Source organism: Dipteris shenzhenensis, chromosome 2, assembly GCF_047967505.1.
Source record: "Dipteris shenzhenensis isolate YYH24624 ecotype China chromosome 2, Dip_SZ_1.0, whole genome shotgun sequence".
NCBI classification, from domain to species: domain Eukaryota; kingdom Viridiplantae; phylum Streptophyta; class Polypodiopsida; order Gleicheniales; family Dipteridaceae; genus Dipteris; species Dipteris shenzhenensis.
The window spans coordinates 26,369,514-26,396,423 of record NC_141597.1 but is presented as its reverse complement, the minus strand read 5'-3'; the positions used below and the strand labels follow the sequence as shown (position 1 = coordinate 26,396,423).

The 26,910-nt window shown below is 47.8% G+C and overlaps 1 protein-coding gene across 1 annotated transcript in view; it reads left to right on the top strand.

Annotated features, from left to right (window-relative positions):
- The window catches only part of LOC147904554 (ABC transporter B family member 25, mitochondrial-like), a 202,333-nt gene that overhangs the window by 153,236 nt on the left and 22,187 nt on the right, over positions 1 to 26,910 (top strand). Inside the window, exons 17-19 of the mRNA XM_087387273.1 lie at positions 14,921 to 15,013; positions 15,183 to 15,247; positions 15,480 to 15,615. Of these exons, the coding sequence (XP_087243399.1) occupies positions 14,921 to 15,013; positions 15,183 to 15,247; positions 15,480 to 15,615 (294 nt within the window). The remainder of the gene's footprint in view (positions 1 to 14,920; positions 15,014 to 15,182; positions 15,248 to 15,479; positions 15,616 to 26,910) is intronic.

Below are 26,910 nucleotides of genomic sequence, written 5' to 3'. Positions count from 1 at the left end.
TCATTGATCCACCAGGATATACGTAGATTCACCTACCCCACTCGCTAAGGATCTCTTTGGGTAGTTCCGGGTCTCTTCACACAGACTTTGTATCGAGAGCGGCAGAGCAGAGCGGTTACCGAGGGAGAGGTGCATATGCACACTTTGTGACATGCAGGAGGTTGAGACAAAGGAGCATTTCATCTTTAGGTGTCCTGTCTACTATGAGATCCGAGGGCGTTTCTATTGCCTCTTCAAAGATAGTTATGGGGTTTTGACCCGTCTCCTCTCCTACCCAAACCAGCGGTGTCTGGTTGGTTTCATTCATGAGGTGTTAGACATCGCGAGAGGATACTCCGAGCACGGAGACAAGAGCAGACTTGTTCCTCAACGGATACCTCTCAGAGCTCTATCACGGAGTTCTTTCAGCCAGATCACATAGACCTCCATGAGACGAGACCTCGACATGATCGTGACCTGGAGCTTGTGATCCGACAGCTCAGATAGAGGGTTGACACACAGATCATACTTGGGGACATCCCCTCCTTGGGTCAGAGCTCGACCGATGGGGGTCAGAGTGGCCCTGGTTAGACACAGAGCTACGACTAGGAGACGTACCAGGACTGCACCCTTGAGGGGCCGACAGTGCTCTATTGCTGACCTCATGCCTCCACTGCCTCATCCATCCTGATGTTTTGCTGTTGATGATGATGTTGATGATGTTGATGATGCTGAGATTGATATATAGTCAACTATCACATGACTTTGTTGTACTATGTTGTACTTGGGACTTAGAACTGCCATTTTGCATTTTTTGCACTCTGCATTGGTGTGGATGCTCGTTTAGTAGCTCCACTACCACAGCTCATTGTATCAGTTTTGTCACAGTCTCATAGACCCATCGGTCTTCCGAAGACTTTAATAAACTTTCTCTCTCTCTCTCAGGATCCTCCATTCCTATCCTCCTATATGCGGACGATGTGGTTCTCATTTCCTCTACTGCTCAGGGCCTCCAGGCACATATTGAGGCACTCCACAGGTTTTGCCATGATAGGGGGTTGACCGTAAACCTTGGCAAGACCAAGGTTATGGTTTTCAACACCTCTGATCGTATTTACAGCATGGATGAGTTTCACTTCACTTATGACGGACAGCCCATTGAGCTTGTTAGAGAGTACACTTATTTGGGGGCAGTTTTCAGGGGACCGGTCTTCACCATGACATATGCAGCACGAGATAGGATTAGTAAAGGGTATGCTTCGTTGGCTCATCTTGAGCGTCAGTGTTTTCAGTCCCACTTTCAGCATCCCGATACGAAATCCTTGCTTTTTGATACATTGGTGAGACCAGCTGCGATGTATGCAGCTCCTTTCTGGGCAGGAGACCTCGGCGCTGCAGATTGGAGACGAGTAGAGAGGTTACAGATCATCATGTTCTCTCGGCTCATTAGGGCCAAGGCTACAGTTCCGCACGAGATCATACTAGCAGAGTTTGGAGCTACTCCTCTTGCATTGGATGCAGCGTTTCAGTCGGTCATGTATCTGCACAGGGTCAGGGAGTTTGGAGACTCAGCAGCAGGCAGAGCTCGGTTGCCATGGCTAGCACTTGCATCTTCTATGGAGTTGGCACGATCAGGGACCCGATACTGCTGGTACTTCAGACTCACTAGGTGGCTCACATCCCTTGGACTAGACATGGATAGACTGCCTCCGTTCCGATACAGCATAGATGCCCCTCATCTTGAGTTGACTCGCCACGAGATTAGCCAGGTCACGAGAGCAGACTTGCTGCAGCTTCATACGTATCGCACTTGGGTTTATCCCACGCAGCTTCCGGTGAAGATGGCCACATATCGTGACCACTTCCTTCGGATCTCAGAGGATGGATTTGTCATCCCACCAGGCTATACAGGTACCCACATGTCCCACTCACTGAGGATTGCCCTCGGCCAGCTTAGAGTCTCTTCGCATCAGCTCGAGATAGAGGCTGGTAGGATGCGACGCATGGAGGATGGACGGCGACCAGGCCGAGAGACCAGGATCTGCCCTTGTTGCACCATGGGAGAGGTGGAGTCAGAGGAGCACTTCATTTGCAGATGCCCGCTATATTATGAGATCAGAGGTAGATTCCACTGTCTCTTCACGGATGGCTTTGGACCTCTCTCACGAGTGATGGACTACGAGGATCAGCATTGCCTAGCCCTTTATGTCAGGGAGGCCACTATGCTTCGGCGAGACTACCTCAGAGAGCACAGACCGGAGCGTGATAGAGCCCAGTCTCATAGAGCTCAGACACACGCCATACCAGAGGACAGAGACCAGGAGGAGCACGAGGACGGCAGAGCCCACACAGGACACATGCCTCCACCATGTGGATGTACATATGAGATGGTTTGTAGACGCCGCAGGATCTTGTTACATAGGGGACGTACTCGCCGCTTCATCTCCAGACGATCCAGGATGATGGCAGCATTTCGGAGGAGACTTACTCATGGAGATCTCGCCCCACCAGCCGCTCACCTCACCTTTGCCTAGATTTGTACTCTCATAGCAGGAGGCACAGTCGATGGACAGGATTTCCAGTATTATTTTGGTTCTCAGACTCATTGACACCTAGACTTGTATCTTTGCATTGGCATATTGTGCTCATCCCCCCCATTTTGCATCCGGGGGCGGTCTAGTTTACTCTGTATTTAGGCTCAGATTTGACATTATGTGCTTTCACTAGCATTATATTGCGTAGCACTTAGATGATATTCGACGATGCCTCTTCTTTGGGGCACGTTGATTTTGTGCTATCTTGTATGCAGAGTTCTTGATGTCCCATGGGCCCATTTTGGCCTCTAGTGGACAATAATACACTTTCTTTCTTTCTTTCTTTCTCTCTCTCTCTCTATATATATATATATCCCTCCTCTCCCTTCTCAATTTGCCTCTCTCAATTCGCCTCCCTTAGCTTGCATGCCTCCCTCAGCCCACAGGTCGTCTACACCTCCAACAAAGTGCAGCAGCGATTCCTGGGTCAAACAGCACCACAAGCAGCATCCCGCTCACGTTTCAATTCACTTGCTCGCACCTCATGCCTCAGTTCACCCTTAGTTTGTTCTCAAGATCGCCTTCGTTCGCAGGGTTCCAGTTTTGCAGGTCGTTCATCATCAGCTTGCAGCAGCAGGTTTACCTTTCCAACCACCACTCCGGGTTGGGCTGAAACACCAAGCACAGCCCAGGGGTTAGTCTAGCCTAGATATAGCCAACATATCATCAGCTTGCAGCAGCAGGTTTACCTTTCCAACCACCACTCCGGTTTGGGCTGAAACCCCAAGCGCAGCCTAGGGGTTAGTCTAGCCTAGTGTTCTTCAGAAATAGCCAACATAGAGTGGCCTAGCCTCTCTTCAAAATCCACCTTGAAATCTCCCTCTACCCTAGCGGCTGCAGCCAATGGGACTTGATATGCTATAGTTGCAGCTAGGACACCATCTCCATATGCACATATATTCTACCGAGGAGATCTGAAGACACCCATCCTTAGTCAACATGAACAGATTTTTCCCTACAGCAGGAGGTGAGAGAGATGAGGATGCAATTGGCAGCTGTGATAGCTAAACTGCAGTTTCTTAAAGGACCTGGCAAACAAGAAATAATAGACAAGTTAATGAAAGCTTGCAAAGCTTCTCCCCCTGCTCGTTAGCTAGTTTGTACAGTTAAAGATCTCCTCCAGACGGAGGTGCAAACAATCAAGAAAGAAGTTACTCTGGAGGTAAAGGCAAATAAAACCAATATTCAAGAAGAGATCAAGGAACATGATGACAAGTGTGACGACGCACTGAAGATTAGAGTAGGAGGACTCCATGAAGGCTGGTACAAAGAGGACTCCTCCTTTAGTGAAACTTTAGCACATGTCAAAGCAGCCATGCCTAGCATTGAATGGACATTTGATGATGAGGATGAGATGATGGTGATGATGGATCAACTAATATCCGCTGAAGGGGGGAGAGTAGTGGAAGAGAGCAAGAGAGTGAGAGTAAGAGAGAGTGACACTCAAGTGCGGGTGTGAAGAATGATGAGCCACACCACAAACTCACTTGTGTTTTATTAGGATTAGGTTTACCCTATGACTGTCTTAAGACAGTCATAGGTGTCCTATCTTTTAATGAAAGGTTGGCAATGTGCCTTTACCCCAACAACCTCCCACCTAAAGGCCAATGTGCCTAAAGGGGAGAAAAGAATAAAAATTACAGCAATATACAGTTACTGTATACAAGACCATAAAGTAAGAATGGTCTCATCCTAATCCCATGATGTGGCGGCAATGTGCAAACCGCTCTGTAGGCAAGCTCTTAGTGAGCAAATCTGCAGGATTATCATCAGTATGCACTTTCACAAGCTCAAGTCGCTTGTCTTCCAGTACCTCCCTGATGAAATGATATTTCACTTCTATGTGCTTGGTCTTCTGATGAAAGACCGGATTCTTTGCCAACATGATAGCACTCTGACTATCACAATGCAAAACTGGCATATCTCCTGTAATGCCCAAATCTCCTACCAGCCGAGTAAGCCATATTGCTTCCTTGCAGGCCTCAGTGGCTGCAACATATTCAGCTTCTGTGGTTGACAGTGCAACGCATTTCTGCAACCGAGACACCCATGATATAGCACCTCCTGCAAATGTGAAAATATAACCGGTAGTAGACTTCCGGTTATCTGCATTCCCTGCATAGTCTGAATCTGTAAAACCATGCACCAATGCATCCTGCCTACCATAGCATATGCACAAGTCTTTGGTACCTTTGAGATACCTCAAGACACCTTTCACTGCTTCCCAATGCCGCTTGCCTGGATTTGCCATATACCTGCTGATGACTCCCACCGCAAAAGCAATATCCGGACGAGTGGCAACCATGGCATACATCAAAGATCCAACTGCAGATGCATACGGAACCTTGGCCATTTCAGCCTTATCATCATCTGATCTGGGGCTGTCCTTACTGCTGAGTTTTAAATGTGGAGGCAACGGGGTACTAATAGACTTCCCCCCCTCCATTTTAAACCTCTGCAGTACTTTGTCAATATACTCTTTCTGTGACAGAAACAAAAGTCCCTTGGACCTGTCACGAGTAATACGCATGCCAAGAATATGATTTGCATCACCCAAGTCTTTCATGTCAAAAGACTTATGCAGTTGTTTCTTCAAAGCACTAATCTCATGCTGAGATTTACTGGCAATAAGCATGTCATCCACATATAGAATGAGTAGCATCAAACTGCCATCCTTTGCCCGTTTGGTGTACAAGCAATGATCGGTCTCACACCGATGATACCCTTGGGACTGCATGAAGGCATCAAACTTCTTGTACCATTCCCTTGGCGCCTGCTTGAGTCCATACAAGCTCCTCTTGAGCTTACACACAAGCTGTTCTTTCCCTTTAACAGCATATCCCTCTGGCTGACTCATATAGATCTCATCATGAAGATCTCCGTGAAGAAAAGCTGTCTTCACATTCATCTGACATAAATCCATGTCGTCATGAGCAACAAGAGCTAACACTGCTCTCAAAGTAGTCATCTTGACTACAGGGGAAAAGATCTCATCAAAGTCAATGCCCTTTTCCTGCTTAAATCCCTTGGCAACCAATCTGGCCTTATACCGAGGTAAAGCATTTGAATCCACTTTGACTTTGTAAACCCACTTGCATGGCAAAACCTTTCTGCCTGCAGGTAACTGCACCAAGTCCCATGTATCATTCTGAAGTAGGGAGTCCATTTCTGACTGCATGGCTTTCTCCCACTTCTTTTTCTCTGTTCTTCCCATAGCTTCCTTAAAGCTGGAAGGCTCACCACAATCTGTCAGCATGATAAAATCAGCCACATTATTGGCTCCTGGAACAAACCTGGCAGGAGGCCGTTGTGCACGGGTGCTCCTCCTAACAAAATGTTCCAGATTAGGCTGCTGTCCAGCCTGTTCTTCATGCATGACGGGTGGCTGTACCACCATATCTGGCTGTTCTACAGCCCCATCTGTTGGCACATCCAGTGGTGCATCATTGGCAAAATTATCTGGCTGATTTTCAGCCTGTATACCCTCTTGAACAGGGTGATCTGCAGCAGCCTGCTGCTGCATATAAATGGGCATTCTTTGCTGTCCAACATCATCATAAATAACCCTCCTGTATTCCACAGGTTGCACGGGTTCCTTGTGTACACTATCTTCTTTAAAGATGACATCATTGCTGCGTATAATCTTCCGTTTAACGGGATCCCATAACCTGTACCCCATTTCACCTTCGTCACCATAACCCATAAAGATGCATCTGATAGACTTTGGATCCAGTGTTGGTGCGTAGATCTTTGCGTACATGAGCAAAGCACTCGCAGCCAAATACACGTAAGTGCTTATATGAGGGTGGCTTGCCAGACCACACCTCCTCTGGCACTTTCAACTCCAAAGCCTTATTTGGTGACCTGTTAATAATGTGAACTGCTGTTTGCACGGCTTCTGCCCAAAAGCCATGGGGTAATGCAGCATAAGACAACATACATCGAACCTTCTCCTGAATAGTTCGATTCATCCGCTCACTTGCACCATTTTGAGATGCATTATGAGGGGCTGTGAGTTCCTGTTTGATGCCCTTAGCTTGGCAAAACTGCACAAAAGCAGGTGACACATACTCACCCCCATTATCGGATCTGAGGCATTTCAGCCTACGACCTGTCCGATTCTCAACCTGAGCGACAAACTTCTTGAAAGCATCTAAGGCATCTCCCTTATGCTTCAAGAAATAGACCCACACCTTACGTGTGGCATCATCAATGAAAGTAATAAAATATTTTGCACCCCCTAGTGATAACTGTGGCATTTCACACAAATCAGTGTGCACTAGATCAAGTGGTGCTCTATTCTGGGGAGTTCTCCTCTTATGAGGAGTGACAGAGTGCTTGCCAAATATACAATGATCACAAGTAGGCAAATCTGAAAAAGAGAGAGGCGGCAGATAACCCAAACGTGATAGTTCTTGCATTGCTTTAACAGACATGTGTCCCAACCGGCTATGCCACAATGAAACCTTTGGCAGCTCGGTTATGGCAACAACATGATTACCCACACTGGAAACATAAAGAGGGTACAAGGTATCACTCTTAAAACCCTCAGCCACTACAGTCTGGCCATCAGTAATCACCCATTTGGAATCCCCAAATGTGGTGTGGTAACCACTGTCATCCAATAAGCCAGTGCTAATCAGATTTTTCTTGATTTGCGGCACATGGCGAACACCATCAAGCATAAATGACTGTCCATCAGGAAATACTATCTGTATACTGCCAATCCCTGCAATCTGACATGCATAGTTGTTCCCAAGATGAACAACTCCATGAGTACCTGTGTAGGAAGTAAACCACTCCCTATGAGGAGTACCATGAAAAGAGGCACCTGAATCCAAGAGCCAGGTGTGCATGTCATGGCCATCAATAACCAAAGCATGTGCTATTACAGCAGAAGAGCATAAAACATCATGTATGTCACTGTCACTGTCCTCTGCTGCAACATTCACTGCATCCAAGTCCTCTGCCTTGGCCTTGCCTTTGCTTGCATTTCCTGCATCCTTTGTTTCAGCCTTCTTGGCTTTCTGATCCCGTATGAACTTGAAGCACTTCGACTTCACATGTCCCTTCTTGCCACAATAAAAGCATTCAATGTCCTTTTTGCCACGGGACTGACTGCGGGATTTGGACTTACTAGCAGATCTCCCCTTCTGCTGAGTCCTGCCTCTGTCCTGTACCTGCAAAGCATTTGAAGACTTGCTGCCCGCATTATTCTTCCTGCTCATCTCCTCCATAAGGAGAGAGCTCTCTACATCAGCATAAATAAGAGTGGCATTCGAGTTTGACAGGGTGGTCTTGAAAGTGTCCCAACTCTCGGGGAGGGTACACAGCAAGAAAGTAGCCTTGAACTCCTCATCAAGGTTCAACCCCTGTGCAATCAGCTGTGTAAAGATAGCATTGAACTCACTCAAGTGTGAGGTCATAGCTGTACCTTCCTTCATGCGAAGATCGACCAGCTTCTTCAGCCAATAAACCTTACTGGCTGAGCTCTTTTGGGCATACAATTCTTCTAGTCTTTGCCATAGACCATAAGAGGTCTTTTCAGCCTGTACATTGAACACAAGAGTGTCTGAAAGAGTGAGCATGATAGCTGCCCTCGCGGACAAATCAAGCTCTTCCCAGTCATCAGCTGCCATGTCAGATGGCTTGACACCCTTCACCCTTATGGGCTTAGCAATCTTCTTTAACAGAAGTACATTCAAGCACTGTTCTGCCCATAATGCATAGTTGTGTGCTCCTTCCAGTTTCTTTATGTTCAGAATTGAAGAATCACTTCCCCCTGATGCCATATCAGATGAGGAAAGTACCTGACTCCCTGGAAGTAAAAAAGACTGAATAAAAAATTCTGATTTCTCAGAAAAACCTGCTCTATTCAAGAGCCAGAAGCACTCTCAATGGTGCTGTTTTTACTGTCAGTAAAATCTGCAGCAAAACAGTAAATGACCCTGCAAATACTGTACCTTCTGACACACTGTTCTGAGCTCAAAGAGGCATAAAAACAGTAATTTCAGACTGCTGCAGCTGCTCAACAAGTGCTTAACAGTGCACAATCATCTGACAAAACCACCAACACTGCTGTAAACACTGCTGTACTGACTGTACTGATCACTTCTCCCACCTCAGATGAGGTATTGCACTGAGTTAAATTGCAGAAACCACTTGACAAACACCCAAAAAACAGTAAATGACCCTTCAGCCTGTCACAAAACCTGCAACAGTAAATGGGATAAATCCCAAGCAATCACCCTTATACCAAAGGGAGAAAATGCATCTGAAGATCTCTGTCGGTAACCCAAGTGCTATCAAACAAAGTCTGGGCAAAAGCCCCTTGATCTGACACCTGAATCAAGTGGAGAACACCTCAACACTGAGGTAGCATGCAATATGAAAATCTCTCTGACACTTGTACCTGACAATGTGCAATGCATAGACTGCCCCTGTGTACTCAGTAAGAACACAAATCACAAAGTACAAACACCAAGAAGAAAATCTTTTGAGCACTGTCAACGATGGGCAGTTAGGGACCGAGTAAACTCGATGCGCCCTGACCAAGCGTGGCTCAACTGAGATTTTCAAAGTGCGTACAAAGAATGTGACCTGCAACAAATGTCGCCAAATGCACTGCGGAAACAAAGCAAATGTGTGCTCCCTGGCTACACACTGCCTCAAGGCATATACTGCAAACACATCCAGGCAAAAGCCCTTTGAAATGGTCACCCTGAACTGAGAATTGCACTCAGTAAATGCATAGAAGCTTCTGCAAAACAAGCATCTGACCTTCCTGAAAGACAAGTAACTGCGCAAACACCACCACTGTGGTACAAGTCACCTCAAGCGTGAGTGACACGAGAGTATCTGTTGTACCTCAACAAATGCACAGTATACAGTTGAAATGCTTCAGGAATGCATCAGGAATGCTTCAGCACTATTCCTCTTCCAACAAAAAGTGTGTCTGCTGTACTTTTCTGTACCTGCAGAGCAGGCACGCTTCCCCAAAAGAAATTTGTCGAGTCCTTGCAAAAAAAAATGAATGCCCTGATGGGTGAAGGAGTCGCCCGTACAGTTGTACGGCAGTCCGTACGACTGTACGACAGTCCGTACGACTGCCGTGGAGTAGCTGCGCCGCTTAGCAGCTATGCAGCTGCCTGATGCAGCTTCGCACTGCTGCGTACAGCAGCTGCTGTACAGCCGCAACCCGACGATGCCCGCGCCCGCGCTGTCGCCCTGCAGCCCGCGCCTTCACCCTGCAGCCCGCGCCTTCACTGTCGCCCTGATCTGCTGCGCCGTGAGCACTGATCTGCCGCGCCGCCACAGTCCGTCGTCCTGCGCAGGTCTGGCCGCGCCAGGTCCGTCCGTACGGTTGTACGGACGACGTACGGCCGTACGGCTCTGTCCGTACGTCCGTACGGAAAGGGTAGGCTAGGGAGAGGAGACTAGGTAGGCAAGGGGAAGCTAGGTAGGCTCTGATACCAGTTGAAGGGGGGAGAGTAGTGGAAGAGAGCAAGAGAGTGAGAGTAAGAGAGAGTGACACTCAAGTGCGGGTGTGAAGAATGATGAGCCACACCACAAACTCACTTGTGTTTTATTAGGATTAGGTTTACCCTATGACTGTCTTAAGACAGTCATAGGTGTCCTATCTTTTAATGAAGGGTTGGCAATGTGCCTTTACCCCAACATCCGCCACTTCAGAGGACATACTATCATTACGCTCAGATCACAAGATTTACGGATCAAGCTTCTCCACCAATCATACAAGCTGAAAGGGACTAAGGCATGGATAGCTAAGGAGCTCACATGACCTCAATTGAAGAATAAGGCAACGGGGTTAGCCAAGGTTTAAGGCTGATAGAAAGGGTGGAAAATGGGCAGTATACTATGAAGGCATAGCAATTATGAAAGAGTTTAAATCAAAATGGATGGCATAGCGGATTGAGATGGCACTATCAGCCCCAATCCTTTCTTTTTGGCTCTTGAGCTTTTCATGCATTGCATGGTGTATCCCGTATTCCCGTATGGAGCTTGCTCTAACGGTTTTCTTTAATACTTGATAGAAGTCTCTTTTTTGCCCAAAAAAAAAAAAGGGATGGCAAAGCATGGGTCTTCTAGCCACAGCATGGTTTGTATGCTCTTGTTGGTGCCACTCTAAGGATTGTATCACTCAGCTCAAGAGGCCCGTACGAAACTTTTTATGGAGTGGTCTAGATGGCACAACTGATGTTACAGCCAGGGTGGCTTGGGAGACCTTGATTCTTCCTACAAGAGAAGGGGGTTTGAATATCATTGACCCGCTACAGTGCAGAGCCTTACTCTCCAAGGTCGTTGTGAGAGGACTTATGCCAGGGCAAGAGTCTTGGAAGGACCTTTTTGTCAGATGCATACAGTCTCGCACACCCACTTCAGGAGATGATTGGATACACAGTACTAGATGGGTTTTCACCACAGCCCACCTCAGATCTCCTTCTTCCCCTCTTATGGTTGTTATCCTGAAAGCATGGGCCAGCTTCAGGAGTACTCTTCGCAGGATTCTCCCGTGCACCCGTGAAGAGATTGAAAGGCAGCCTATCATGTGGAACGACAGTATTTTGGATGAGCATGGCAAACCACTTGGAGCTTCTCTTTACATGCAGTGGCCCAGATGGGAGAGGGGCCCTGCATCTACTGTGGGAGCATGGAAAGCCTTCAGGAGGCTTCGTGCAGACCGACAGGCCCAGGTGGTTCATAATCTCAGAGGGAGTGCAGGGAGAGTTCAACAGATTGATGCAGCCTTGCCCTTGGATTGGGTGGACGCAGATGACATGCCTATTACTTGTTCCACCTGGATGGGGGCATTTTTCAGATCAGGCATTCCTTTGCAGGTGATTGCTTTACGACACACATGAGGATGCCCTAGTCTTTGATGTTTCTTCGGGGGGCAGGCTGTCCAAGTCCACAGACGATATATTGTTGGAGGTACCGTTTCAGCCAATCAGGATAGTGGGCTTCATGGAGCATGGCTCTCTTTCACAGTGATACTTGGATCCTGACCCACTACTCATTGCCCTGGGCTCATGGAGGCTGTGGCTCTATGGAGGTGTCCCAATTAAGTTTTTGCAGTGGGACCCTACGGAATGGGAGTGGATAGATGAAGGGCACCGAGAGAAGGGCATCCCCTTCTTTTGTTACACGGTCAGTAATGCCAGGAAATTCCAGCTCGGCTGTAGGGGTTGGAGACCCACTAGAGCTTCTCATTGGGAGAATTATCAGATTTCTACAGACTTGGAGAAAAATTTTTTGCAGAGGCTATGGAAATCCCACCGGAATAGAAAAATCACTCTCTTCTTTTGGATTTCTATTCATGGTGGGATAGCAGTGAATCATTGGAGATCCAGGTTGGCGCTGACCCTACTTGCCCTCGTTGCCCTTTTACTTTGGACACAGTACAACACTGCCTTTGGGATTGCAGACAGGCGAGAATCATATGGAAGGTAATTGCAAGACTTTTCAGCACTTTTATTCGCCTGCCCTTCTATATGACCTGGGGATCAGTGGCTTGGCTCACTCTTTCAGGGCCCCAGGTTTTCTTCGAGAGACATGACTCATCTTGGGCTCTACACATCCGACGACACCTTGTGGAGTCGTGCTCTTTAGAGGATATTCCGGCCACTCTCTTCAGGGCTGCTCATTCCTCAGTTGACTCTCCATGGGAGGTTTTAGCTAGCATTGCAGCATGGCACATTTGGAGAGCCAGATGAACTGAGGATATGGAGGGTTCTCAGGTTCACCCTTCTCAGATCTTGGCCAGTACTACTTGGACAGATACGGTACACACTCTGATGGCCATATGGGCGACCATGCAGGGATCCTCTCGAGCAGCCTCCTCCAAGAGAGTTACTTTTCTCAGGGATTGGAGAGACTCTCCCTTCCTTGCTGAGACTTCTATAGGGTTGAGTTGGCATTTTCAGCCTCAGCCTTGGTTTCTTTCTACCTCATTCTTCTGAGGTGTTTTTTATTACATGCTTAGCATGTTGTATTTCCGCACAGAGCTTGCTCTAGCGAGTTTCTTTCTTATGTAATAGAAGTCTCTTTTTTGCCCCAAAAAAAAAAAAAAGGATGGCATTCCCTTCTCCCCCTTCAAATCAGTGCATGCTTATGTGGATACCTCTTGGGAGATACTGGCGAGTATTGCAGAGTGGCATATCTGGAGAGCGAGATGCACAGAGGCATTGGATGGATCTCAAGTCTATCCCTCTCACACCATTGCCAGTATTTGGACTGATAATACATACTTTGATGGCTAGTTGGGTGACCATGCAGGGTTCTTCCCAGGCAGCCTCTTCCAAGAGGGATATTTTTCACAAAGAATGGAGGGGCTTTCCCTTCTTCTCAAAGTCTATAACAGGAATAAGATTCAGCCTCTTTCTTGTTTTCTTTTCAGTTTGTATTGAGGTTTTTTGATGACCCATTCTGCGTGACATTTTTGTTCATGCCATGCATAATGTATTTTCGCTATGAGCTCTCTCTTGTGGGTTTTTTTGCTCCAAGTTCATTCCAGGTCAAAAGCAGCTAGCTTTATCACCCCAGGTTGGGCTGAACCCTTGGCCCAACTTGGTAGTTAGTTTCAGACAGAGGGCCCTATATAGGTCATTATGGAGTTCTTAAGATGAAGACATTTGTAGCTTCAACCCCAGTAAGCAAGCCCTCATACTCAGACATTGCAGCCCTAAGGACACCCACACAAAGACATACAAACGGAGGATCGTCTCAAATGCATAGGAGAAATCTAACTACGTGGAGCAAGAAATAAGAGAGCTTAAGCTTTAGCTTGCAGCCCTTGGAATAAAAATGCAGGATATGGAAGATAATGCAAAGTAGGAAATCATTGCAAAGGTCATGCACAAATGTAGTAAATCTCCAACAACATCAATGCTCATCTCCGCGGTCAAGGAGATGATCAATGAGCTCAATCAAGCAAGAAATGGCTGTTGATGGCAACAACAAAGTCAATAGAGTGGCTCTCTATGCTGAAGCAAAAGAGCAGGAAGCATAGTACAAAACAAGAGGGATCCTATGCATTGGGGGTGATTCTTGCTCCAAGGTACAAGGTCAAAAGTGACGACCTGGTTGGCGTTGTTTCAAAATGTCTGTGAACATCTTTACTACCTTGTTTTGCCTCCTTAAATTGGTAAGTATAGACATGGATAGTCTTGCTTGCAGGGAAATGGAGGCAATCAAACACAAGCATCGGTACATGGTGAATTTGAGTGGATGTAATGTTGAGGGATAGACAAGCCAGGTCTTTCTAGCAAAGATGAACCAAAGGAGAAGATGGCTTTTACAAAAGATAGGAGACCAGTATCTCAATGAGAACATTTTGACTTCAAGGAAGGGCTGAAGAGGGCTTTAAAAACTGGTTGTTGAGCTGTAGGTTCTCGCATGCATATCAGCATAGATCTCACACCCAAGCAAGGTTGATCACGAGCCAATACACTTGAAAACTTTGCCATTTATAGCTATATATAGAACTGCAACTTGTAATTTTTGGTACTGTCGTGTCCCACTGATTTTGTTGGATCAACAGCAGACATTTATTCCATCAAAGCATCCTCCCTATTTGTATCTCTCTGGCCTAGATTCACCAGAACATTATTATCCTTCTATCTTGTGATCTCTCTCTATGCCCATCATTGCCTAGATACGTGTGTCATTCATTTATTGATATGCATTTCCTTCCCCCTGAAATAGAAATTTATTTAGAGAAAAGTAACTTCAAGACCAACTTGGAAATACTGCTGCGACAATCTCTGTTTTACCTCGATTTACCAACCAACAGTGATTCAAACAGCTTGTACAAGCAAGCACCTTGTTGTGCCACTTGAGAACCAATTTGGAAGAACACATTGATATGAGCATGAAGCTCTGATTGTGATCTGTGGATATGGCACATGTACCCTACACTGTCTATGAGACCACCACCAGTGCTATGAAGATTCACCACCAGACTGATCAACATGAGCACACTGTAAAAAAATACTCGCTATGGACTTCGCATATGTTTGCCGCAGCAGATCATACGCGAGCAGCTTGTGTCCCCCCCTTATGTTTTAATAAATCAGGTCTGGTAAGCATTTTTTGAATTGCATATAATAATTAGCAAGTGCATGTTCTGTGGTACAGATTACATAACCTGGTCCTGCTTTTGGATTGGTGTCACATTCCAATCATAAAGCTTTACTTTGTCAAATCTTTGGTTTTTACAAACGCTGGTTGCTTGTAAATTACTTGTTGGAAATAACTTGGGCTCAGTACATGGATTATACAATGAAATGTTGACAACTGCGGTTGATTCAGCTGTTACTGATCTGCAGGTGTACAGTGCAGCCAAGCTGGCAGCAATACACAATGTCATTTTAACTTTTCCTGAGGGCTACGACACGCAAGTGGGAGAACGAGGTCTGAAGGTATTGAGAATTAATTGACCTCTCCACACGCTTTACTGTTGCACTTCTGTGTCAACTGAAGTTTGCCAAACTCTTGTGCTGTTATAGTTCTCCTTATAATGGCAGCATCTCTGGTTTATTAACATCTCATATCTAAGTGTAAACTTTGTGGTGTACGTTATTTTTTCAGCTGAGTGGTGGAGAGAAGCAGCGTGTTGCTTTGGCAAGGGCGTTCCTAAAAGCATCACCAATAATGTATTTTCCCTTCTTGTTCCAGCCTTACTCTCGCTCTTGAATCTGACAATAGCAAGCACTTGCTCTTGTGCCAGCCTTACTCTTGAATCTGACAACAGCAAGCACTCACATATTTATTCTCAATGTGTGTAGCATCTCTTTTCTATATAGTTTGGGTATGGATCGTGGCCATTCTGTGAAACATGCAGTCATTTATCTGCTCACCCATTGGAATCGAAATCTGGCTGTATAGGTTTTGTGATGAGGCAACTAGCGCACTAGACAGCACTACAGAGGCAGAGATCCTTTCAACCTTCAGATCGCTGGCGCAAAATCGAACTGCCATTTTTGTTGCACATCGTCTGACCACAGCCATGCAGTGTGATGAGGCAAGTTCCTCAGAAGTCAGCATATGTGTTATCTGCTCATTTTCTTGCTTATTGATAAAGCTCTTGAAAGGAATGTAAATAATTTAAAAATTATGTATTCTTCTTGTGCCTTGACTTGATCAAGCATAACACAGAAAACTATGTGCTAAGTGTCCATACTTCAAATTTATGGTCTGCAACTCCAAACTCCTTTGAATGTTAGTACAACATGAACGACAGTTGTAGCTGAATGAAGAGACTGTGGACTGCTTTTTTATTAGCCTTCTCCTTTAGAGATAGCCTTTGTCACAGCTGAGTCTGCCCTTCACCTCCGCACTTCACCTCCGCAGTGCTGACAGAGACTCAGTACAAGACCTTCGTATAAATGGATGCTCAAGTATGTGTGGATGTGTGGATTTGTACGTGTGAGAGCAAATGGTCCACATCCACCGTTGGGCGCTGATGACGTCAGTGGCAATGTCATAGTAGTTAGTCCATGCTATGCGTGATGGAGTTTATGGTTTTCAACCTTATGAGTGACCATCGTGAGATTGAAACTGCACTATGTGTTGTGTTTTTAGAGAATGAGTTTGGGCGTGTTCCTGGATTCAGAGATATATATATACATGAACTACATCTGTTGGAGCCTATAAGGAGGATATCTCTTGCTCATTCTTTTAATCATCGCTGGTTCAGTGCAGGAGAAAGAAAGGAAGGAAGGAAGGAAGAAACTCTATTAATGTCCACGGGAGACCAATAGGTCTATGGGACAGGCAAAAACCATCTAGTACATCTGCTGAGGGAGGGCACATGGCAGCTCCCAAGGAGTGCAAAAAGAAGCTCTAGTTATTTAGAATACCTACATAGTATTCTGAAAACCATGATTGGCGATACATCAGTTTAAGACTGAGAGTCTTTTGGTGTAGATTTAAAGTCTTTGATTATTGTTATGCCTTCACGTTATACTGTCCATTTCCCATCTTTCCTAGCAGCCTTGACTTTGGCTAGTTCTGCTGCCTTATTCTTGCCTTATTCTTCAACTGAGTTCGCATAAGTTCCTCGGCTATCCACACCTTAGTCCCTTTCAACTTGTAAGATTGGTGGAGAAGCTTTACCCATAGATCTCATGACTTGATCGTAATAATAGCATGTCCTCTAGAGTGTCAGATATTACTTGCTCCATCATCATCATCAACCATCCATTCAATGCTAGGCATTGCTGCTTTGATCCTAAAGTTTCACTAAAATATCTCCGTTGCCCATAACCTCTATTGTTCACAGGAGCAAATGATGCCACGCATTAAAGATGTGGAATGCCCACTGCTATTATCTGTGTTTATATCCTATTTGTATGTGCTCATTCTTTTATCATTAATGATTCAGCGATGGAGAACAAAAATATCTCCAATTGCCCCTAACCTCTTGGTGGTCATGGGAGCAAATGATGCCATGCATCAAAGATGTGGAATGCCCACTGCGATGATCAGTGATATATGTCCTACTTGTTTGCTTTATCATAAGTTATTACTCACAATGTGACGCCTCTTTATAAACATTATGAAGGCAATGCATTATTTGTCTATCATTCATTATTGGCTATTAGCACCTTGCAAAAGTTTTGATATTATCCTCGATTTCCTCTGAGATAGAGAACTACTTTTTGGTGGTTAGAAGAGGCTGCTTGCAGGCCAATTTAATATCCAACAGTACTTTCAGCTTAACCATGGAGCTTTTCTCACTGTTGAATACGTCTAGATGGCCCTTTCTTTTCCAAAAGCCTTGGACTGCTGCGTGTCATGTTCTTGAGCTGGGTGCTGCAGTAGTCTCATTCAGCACCGTATATGGAAGCTATGTGGTAATACAGAGTTCTAAGCTGATAGTCATGTGTTGGTAAGTTTCTGCACAGTATATGGAAGCATGTGATGTTATATTATTCTAAGATGATACTCGTGTGTTGGTAAGTAGTTTCAGACATTTGAACTAAATTAATGATACATTGTGAGCTCGCCTGCCCTTTCCTTGCTTTCTCCTTCCTGCTCCTTTGCCTCTACCCCTTAGCTCTCCCTGTTTTGCATCTTCTGCTCCCTACCGTCTGGTCCCTGCACTTCTTCTTCCTAGACTCTGGTTTGTGACTGTTATCAGCTCAGCTCACCCAACTTGGGAGCTTCTCCACTTTCAGGCCTGCCCTCAGGGCCCTGCTTTCTCCTAGGCTGTGTGCATAGGCTAAGAAGAACGCCCCACCATCCCCTTGGCTCCTTCCCAATATGTGGACCTTCTTCTGCTCTCATCCCTCCCTCGGGGCCCTTGCTTCCTTCTAGGCTGTGAATGTGAAAATCTCCCTCTCCTTGCCCCTGCTCTTCCCCAACATAAGGGCCTTCTTCTGCTCTCATCCCTCCCCTTGGGGCCTTTGCTTCCTTTTGGGCTGTGTACATAGGCCAAGGATCCCCCTCCCCGCTTCCCTTTTAGCACAGCTGCCTCACGGGACCTTCCTCCACTGTCACCCCTCACCTCACGGCCCTTAGCTTCTTCCTGGGCTGTGTACATAGACCAAGAAACCAACCAACCCCCCAAAACAAACCTGGATGCCTTCTGCTCTCTGTAATGAAGGGGAAAAAGAGGCCAAGTTAGAGGCCCTTTAGGTGGGAAATGTGGAGGGACTATATAAGTCTCCATCCACCCCCTACTATGTACCTTTTTTTGATGTGAAATCTAATCCTATCTACTCTCCCTCCTCCTTCCTGCTTCCTGCTGCCTACTCTCACATTCTCTCTCTCCTCCCTCTCTCTATCTCTCTATCCCTCATCCTTCTCTCTCTTCCTCTCTCTTTCCCCCTCTCCTCTCTTCTCCTTCCTTCTGCTATTCTCTCCCCATCTCCAAATCTGTCCCTTCCCCTTCTCTACATTGGTATTAGAGCACCTTCCTAGGGCCCTGTTCAGAACTAGCTTCAACATCAAACTGTCAACGCCAAATCCTGCCCAGCCAATGCAAATCTGTCAACACTCCTGTCAATGCCAAATCCTGCCGAACGATGCATGTGAGCGTAGGCAGAACGTGAGCAATTGCTGGCTGCAACGAATCCCAGCTCCAAGCACGTGAGAAATTTCTGGCTGCAAGCAGGTACAGACCATCGTCAAACTCTGCTGGCTTTTCAATTGGCGCAGGCTGGTCTAAATCCCGAGGGCTGTGGCACCAAATTCCGAGGGCTGAAGGCATCACTCAGACCCGTGCGACATGCGCCATCAACGAGACCTCGTGTGCTAGAGCCTGTGTGCATCCAGACGTGCGCCATCAATGAGACCTAGCCAAACATCTCCCACCACTATGTACCCTGACAATTATAGTAATTTAGCCATTGGCGCGCAATCCATTGTTTTAGGCATGCGGTAACACATCGAGGTTCATTATCATTATGTCAGAGAAAAGTCAATAGGGGATATTCACTTGTCTTATGTTCCGGCACAAGATAATTTGGCAGATATCTTCACCAAGGTGCTTCCACGACCAAGTTTGACCTCCTTGATGCATTGGGCCATGAATGTGGGCATAGAGTCAATTATGCCTTTGGCTTGCCATCGCACAAATACAGATTACTTTCTGTCCAGACCCACACCGAAGTCACATATGCTTCCACACATAAGAGAGTCTTGCTTGCAGATTCCACACGTAAGAGGCATGATTGTCTACTGGAGCAACTTGACAGATTCTATGTGGGGGATTAGGCAATGCAGAAAGGTGGAACCCTAGGTATTTTAGCCAGTCTCCGCCCCTGGAAGGCTGCTGCACCTGGCTGCTCCCGCTGCCCCCTCCCCGCCATCTCCTCCTTCCCACAGCCTCCCCCGTCTCCTCCTCCACCATGGCCCCCCCTTCTCCCCCATCTCTTCTGCCGCCTCCTCGCCTGACCTTCTCCTCTACCTTCTCCGCCCCCCCTCCCCGTCTCCTCCCGCCTACCCTCTCCACCTCTCCCGCCTCATCTCCCCACCTCCCCCCCACTGCCTCCCCTGCCTCCCCTCTCTACTTCCTCTGCTCCCCCTCCTTTCCTCCCCTCTCTGCTGTCCCGCCCGCCTCCCCCGCTGCCCCTCTCGCCTCCTTCCGCCGCCCCTCTGCCACCTCTTGCCACCCCTACCACCTCCCCCCTCTGCCTTCTCCACCTCCTCCTCCTCTCCCCCCATGCCGGCTCCCCTCTCCCGCCTCCTCTTTGCCCTCTTGCCCTCTCCTTTCCGCCTTCTCTCCCTCCTCGCCTTCTCGTCCCCCCTCTCCTTCTCCGCCTTCTGCCCTCCTTGCCCTCCTTCCACTTCCGTCCTTACCCCTCTTCACCCCGCCTCATCTCCGCCTCCCCCTTCGACGCTCTTCTTCCTTTTTCTTCTTCCTCCTTGTAGCGGAAGCATTTGTGCTTGTCAAGGCGAAAGAAAACCTTGGTGGTGACCCTTGGTCTGGCCAGATGAGCTCTATGGCAGCACCCTCGAATCCCAGGCCGTTAAGGTTCTTCTTTCCCCAGCTGACAAGCAACAAGTACAGCATGCAGTTCAGTCCCTCCAGGACACGGCGCTTGTGAGCAGAATTGTGGGCCTCACGCCTACACAAAGACAGGTGTGTGAGTGGATCCAGGCGAGCTTGGCATTGGAGGGAGACCACATCCAGGAGGTCACCATCTATGGACGAGGCGTTTTCCTCATCTAATTGAGCTCCCCCGACACTGCCTTGATACTTGTGGAGCAGAGCCCCATCCTCCTTGGCCCACATCTTGTTTACCTCTTTCCTTGGTATCATGGGTTCACAATGGAGGACATGGATACGACACACCATGTTCCACGTTCCCCGGTTACACTCCGCTTCCCAGGGCTCCCCAAGGAGTTTTGGGCCACCCTCCCTTCCATTGGTCACGCATTTGGCACAGTGCTCGAGTCCCTGTCAAAGTCGGCCGCCTCAGTTCTAGCAGATATGGAGTCCCCAGGATCAGACTGGTGGTTGAGGGCCCAGAGTCCCTCCCAGAGTTGATCCTTCTCGAGACCCTTGAAGAGGGCACACTTCGCCAGAGGGTGGAGATTTTTGGGTTACCAGACCAGTGTCTTGGGTGCAGACAAATGGGTCACCTCGCTAGAGATTGCCCTAGTGGCCTCCCTCGTGCACCTTCCCCCGCCCACTCCGCAGAGTAGACAGAGTTAGCAAGTCCGAGCCTAGCGTCCTCTCAGGCAAGAGCAGCAGGAGTATCTCACCCCTTGGATTACTCCCTCAGAAGGGGATTGGACCCAGGTTAAAAAGAAAAAAAAAACAAGCAAGTAGGCCCGCAAGCGCCGCAGGCAGAGGGCCAATCGCAGAGAGAGGGATAGGGTTGACCAAGAGGCCTCGAAGGAGGAACATCAGGAGCCACCTCCTTCAGCGACAGGGGCCACCGCCCATCTAGACAGTCCTCCAACTTCAGAGGTTCAGCCTCCGCAGCCACCCTTGCAGCAGCAGCGAGCCCCAGGAGCTCCAGATGTGGCAATGGCAGAAGCCACAGACGCTAGCCTGACGGGGGCCGCGGAGGAGCCGACCTAGAGCCCCGGTGAGCTTGATCAGTAGGGGGGGCCTGAGGTCGTTCTTATCCCTGCTCCTCCCCCCCCTCCCCCTCCCCCCTAGACCCTTCCCCCTCTTCCTCTTCACTTCCCCCTACCCCTCCAAGATTCCCCCCACCCCCTCTCCCTCCCTGAGGATTACCAAAAAGCGAGCGACAAAAAGCGAGCAAGCCAAAAAAAGCGAGCGATAAAAAACAATGAAAGATTTATAAATCCCCCATTTTAGTAGCAAAAAATAATAACTTATGCAAAAGTGCATATGTTCCCTCAATGTTAGAAGGTTAAACATGCATATAACTTTAAAGCCATTAACACTAATTTCACATCATCCATGAGACAGTTTGTATGTTTAACTTCCAAGTCATTGTTTGTATCAAAGACAAACCCTACTGCAATCAAGTTCTCTCCTTCCACTAGAGTAATTGAGATCATCTTTCCAAGGACTCCTTGCATGGATTAGTCTAGATTCCATGCATATGTAAATGCTTAGGTTTTTTAACTCTATTCACTCTTGGAACAAAACCCATGTTTCTTTGTTACTACAAAAATATCCTTCCCTAATGATTTATTCTTACCTCCCACTAATCTTACCAATGCAGTAAATTGCTCACAAATTCATTTTTTGGTGCATTAAATTTTACTAGATGGTGCACAAAGACATGATAATCGTCTAAAGTACGCCTTGCCATTTGATTTGATATGTAACATGACCCCGTTTGGACTTGTAAATCAAAAGATACAGGGATCTAAAAATGTCCTTTTTTGGGCCAAAACAGGGAGCGCGTTAACGCGCTCCCTGTTTTGGCCCAAAAGAGGACATTTTCACATCCCTATATTTTGGCAAGATGTCAACATTTGATTGTTTTGGCCCAAAAAATGAGTTTTTAACATCCCTGCATCTTTTGATTATCAAATATAAATGGCATAATGTTACATATCAAATCAAATGACAAGGCATGATTTAGATGAATATCATGCCTTTTTGTACCATCTAAAAAACTTGTGCGCATCAGAATATAAATTTTGTGACAGATAACCACCTTTTTGAATACTTTGTACTTCAAGCAATTATTAACGCGCTCCCTGTTTTGGCCCAAAAGAGGACATTTTCACATCCCTATATTTTGGCAAGATGTCAACATTTGATTGTTTTGGCCCAAAAAATGAGTTTTTAACATCCCTGCATCTTTTGATTATCAAATATAAATGGCATAATGTTACATATCAAATCAAATGACAAGGCATGATTTAGATGAATATCATGCCTTTTTGTACCATCTAAAAAACTTGTGCGCATCAGAATATAAATTTTGTGACAGATAACCACCTTTTTGAATACTTTGTACTTCAAGCAATTATTTTATAAAAAACTTAGATTCTTTCTTTGCTTGCTTGATTTTCCAACCACTTCAACTAATTGTCGCTCGCTTTTTTGGGCTCGCTCGCTTTTTCTCGCTCGCTCTATTGACTGCCTCTCCCTCCCTTAGCCCCTCCTTCTATGGTCACCCTTACTACCCGCCCCCCTCCCTCTATCCCCCGCGTCCCTACCGCTCCCTCTCCCATCGCCCCCCTCTCCACTTCAGCAGCAGGTTCTTCCGCTTTGACACCCCTACCAGCTGGCAAGGGAACGATGATGCCCCCTTCTACTTCCTCATCACAGCAGTAGGTCCGTTCAAGGAGGGATCTTGAGGGACGAGGCTCGTCTTCCCAGTCAGTGGCTCCCAACCTCCAGCCTGGGCGTCCCTTACCGCGGGACTTCTAGAGGTTAGGACCCTGGAACTATGTAGAGGTTCCGGACTCATACCCTCTACCATTGGAGGTAACGCTCATGGTCCTTCAGCCCCAGAACGGGGGTTTGATCAATGCAGTGGGATCTCCGACACACCCCGTTTGGAGATTTTCGTTTGCCTCCACAGGGTTGGAGAAATGGTCCCCGGAGGTGTTTGATGCTATTTTGGGGAATTAGATTGGTACGCCTATGGCACGGAGGTGAACTTTTAGTTGAGCTTCACGCGCGAGGAGCCGGTTTGGCGTCAGGAGTTATAAGATTGCTGCTGAAGGAAAAGGTGGAGCAGGCACACTTCTGGCCCCTCCAGAAGTGTGCAGAGCTGTTTGGGGTGGAATCCTCCTTCATGATGAAGTGGGCACGGAAGATCGGTATTGAGCCGGTATCCACCCTAGTACGGCGACGCACAGACACTGACTACTCATCCTCTAAACCCTCGGCAAATCACACGAGGTAGTCTTTCTGGGACAGGCACCCACTCACAGGAGAGCCTTGTTCCCGACTCCCTTGTCCTCATGAGCTGGACCATAGTGAGTTGGAACGTACACGGGCTCCACGACCGTGTTCGTAGCCAGCCGCAGTACCTGATACTCCGGCAGGGGTTGCAGAGGGCAATGGTAGGGCGGGCAGTGGACATCCTTATGATTCAGGAGCACATGTTTTCAGCCTTAGACAATTAGACGACGCCATCACCTTCTCCTAGGGAGAGGTCTAGAGGAGTGGTCCCTTGCGATAGGATGGAGCGGAGGGGTCTGCATCTTAGTCTCACTGACTTTGGCTCCAGAGGTCTACGATCAGGGCGAGCTCATTCTAGGACAGGCAGTTTGGATGGGAGTTCGGACGGGAGAGTCCAGGATCGGGATCTTGAACGTGTATGCCCCAACGTGTAGACAACACTGACCGGCCTTTTAGAGGAGGCTATCAAAGTGTCTTCCGGATGTAGACTTATGGATTGTTGGAGGTGACTTCAACAACCTGGAGTTTGGGGAAGGAAAGCAGGGCAGAGCCTCGTTCTTTGAGATGCTAGCAACAAAGTGTAGCACTTGGGAGCAATTCATTTTCATGATCAATGGCAGAGACCCGTGGAGAGAGCCAAATTTCAGCAGGACACCTGGCAGCCTTCTCTTCTCCTTTGGACAGAGGAGACACGATGGATTGCTAGAGAGATTAGACCGTTTCTATGTTGGGGACTGGGCACTACAGAGAGGTGGATCTATCGGGATTCTGGCAGGTACCACGATGTCAAACCACTCTCCAGTGGTACTTCACTTGGATCAGCCCCGCCAAGGTCGTCCCCAGAAGGGGGTCTGCATTTCAGAGGACCTCCTACAGGACAAGGAGATTCAGCAGGTCATGGCAAGGGTTTGGGAATAGTCGGAGACGGCACCGTGTGAGGGCTGCGCTGCGTGGGTGGCCAATGCGATTCAGAGGCGCAGTGAGGAGTTGCAAGCTCATGCCCTTAGGCGGAGGAAGACCCTTGAGGAGTGTGAGCGGGCTTTGAGGAGAGACCTCGCTTCCATCGAGAGGCTCAGGGAGCAGGACCCAGTTTCTCAGTGGCTTGGTGACAGATTTGAGAGCGCTCATGTCGAGCTTCAGGACACGGAGTTGCGGCAGGCTGAGTTCTCCTATCACTCCTCCCGGGCCCGATGGGTGCAGCAGGGGGACAGGATGACGAAGTAGTTCTTTCAGACCACTGGGCCTTGATCGGCAGGCACATAGCTACAGCGTCTATGGGACTCACAAGGCATCATGCACATTGACCCGCAGGAGATTCTGGACATGACCACCGGTTTTTACAGCCAGCTCTTTCAGACGGAGAGGATGACCCCAGCTGGTCTTGTGGCCCGAGAGCTAGTTTGGGATCACATTTCGACAGTAGTCTCGCAGGACTTATGCAGCAGACTTGAGGAGCCTTTCACAGAGAGATTGGCAGGGAGTCTCATCCGTGCTCCGCCCAGATGCAGAGAGGAGTTTGAGCGCCAGTCCCTTATGTGGCACCCAGAGACCAAAGATCAGGATGGGCGTATGCTCGGACAGGGGACTCACATTGGTTGGGCACAGTGGGACAGTGGTCCAGCAGGGTCCTTTGGCCATTGGAGCCGACTACCTATGGAGACAGAGGCAAGGCTTGACGCCCTAGCGCATCTGCGAGGGGCAGGGCAGCGGGTGGGCGAGATTGACTTAGCCATTCTTGAGTCCTGGTAGGAAGGACTTCAAGTTTGGAGAGACAGCAGATGGTTGGGGCAGTTTTTTCGTATTGGTGTTCCCTTGAGGATATTGATGCACCACGGTAGCGGCTTCTTCCGTGTAGGACCTGGAGGCCTATTTCAGCCACTCCTGACAACCTAGCTCCTCCTCCTCCTCCTCCTCCTCCTCCTAAGGAGGATAGTGTTTGGGAGGTGGTAGCCAGCATCACGGCTTGGAACATTTGGGTGGCTCGCTGCAGTCTGGTGATGGGTGAGCACCCAGTTCCACCCTCGGCTACCCTAGTTGCCATCTGAGGATATCATTTACACTCTACGGTCCACCTGGGAGTGTGGGACTCCAGGCTCCAGGGCAACTATTGAGAGGCATGCTCGTTTCTGCAAGGCTTGGCCTGCAGGTGTTTTCTACATCTTCACTGCGCGAGGGATTCGTTGGCTGTATAGTCCCCCCACTTGGCTTTTAGCCCCAGTTCCAGAGATCCCCTAGGCAGTCTCTAGAACAGGCCGGTTTCTTTCTTTCAGCCTTTTTCGGTTTTTTCCATACTCAGCACCTTCGGGGCTGCTGTGTTGTATGAATCTTTCAAGCATTAATAGAAGGTTCCTTTCTTTGAAAAAAAAAAAAAAAGGTATTTTAGCCAAGACGACGATGTCACATCATATTCTAATAGTGCTTGAATTAGAGCCAGGACAACGATGTCACGTCATATCCGATAGTGCTTCATTTAAAGCAGCCTTGTCAAGGATCTTCACCCCCTTCTAGGGGGGGGGTCCACGATGCCCTATTTACAGGAGGAGGGAGTTCAACAGGCCTTAGCAGGCATTTGGCAGTAGCTTGGCATGCCATCCCTAGGATGGTTGGGCCAACAGGGCAAGAACAGCAATCCAAAGGAGTAGCGAGCAGCTATAGTTACAGGCACTGCAGAGGCAGCATTCCCTTTATGAGAGGGAAAGAGCACTGAGGTGAGACTTGGCTTCCATTGGCTTGTGGACGGACGTGAGAGCACGCGGTTTGACATTCAAGCCACAACAATCCACAGAGTAGAGTTCTCTTACCACTCCTCAGTAGGGCGATAGGATGACCAGGCAATTCTTCTAGACGATTGGGCCACAATTAGCGGGGACACAGCTCCAGTGGCTACGCGGTGATGGTGGATAGATCCACTCGGACTCTTGGGAGGTTTTGGAGATCACCATGGCCTTTTACTGCTTGATGTTCTTGTCAGAGAAGGAGGTCCCACAAGTTCTTATAGCTCAGGCTTCTATGTGGGTGCATACTTTGGCTATTATCTCTCAGGGCATGAGCAGACAGCTAATGCCTTGTTCAATGATGAGGAGTTCTTGGAGGCCCTCAAAGGCCCTCCCATTGCAGAAGTTCCCAAGAGAGGATGGCGTGACCCCGGCTTTCTTCAAGTGCTTTTGGGAGTGCATTCATGATCCCTTGAAGATGCCTTCCAAGAGATTTTTGATTGCCCTTAGTCACTCAATCGAGGCTGGATTTTCCAGATCCCAAAAGAGGTAGATCGTTCGGATATCCGATGTTGCCCTGTCCATCTTGCGGTTCATCCCCCATCTTGTTGATATCATTCATTATACTTGAACAGGTTTTGTTCGTAAGTGTAGCATCCTAGACAACATCTTCACCTTTTGGGAGGTAGTGGATTGGTGGGCCCGGGAGGAGTCTCGGCCTATCACAGTTCTTCTCTTGGATTTTCAGAAGGCTACGGAACCAAGGGCTCAGGCAAATATTGGAGTGGGAGAGGATCGGAGTAGTGGA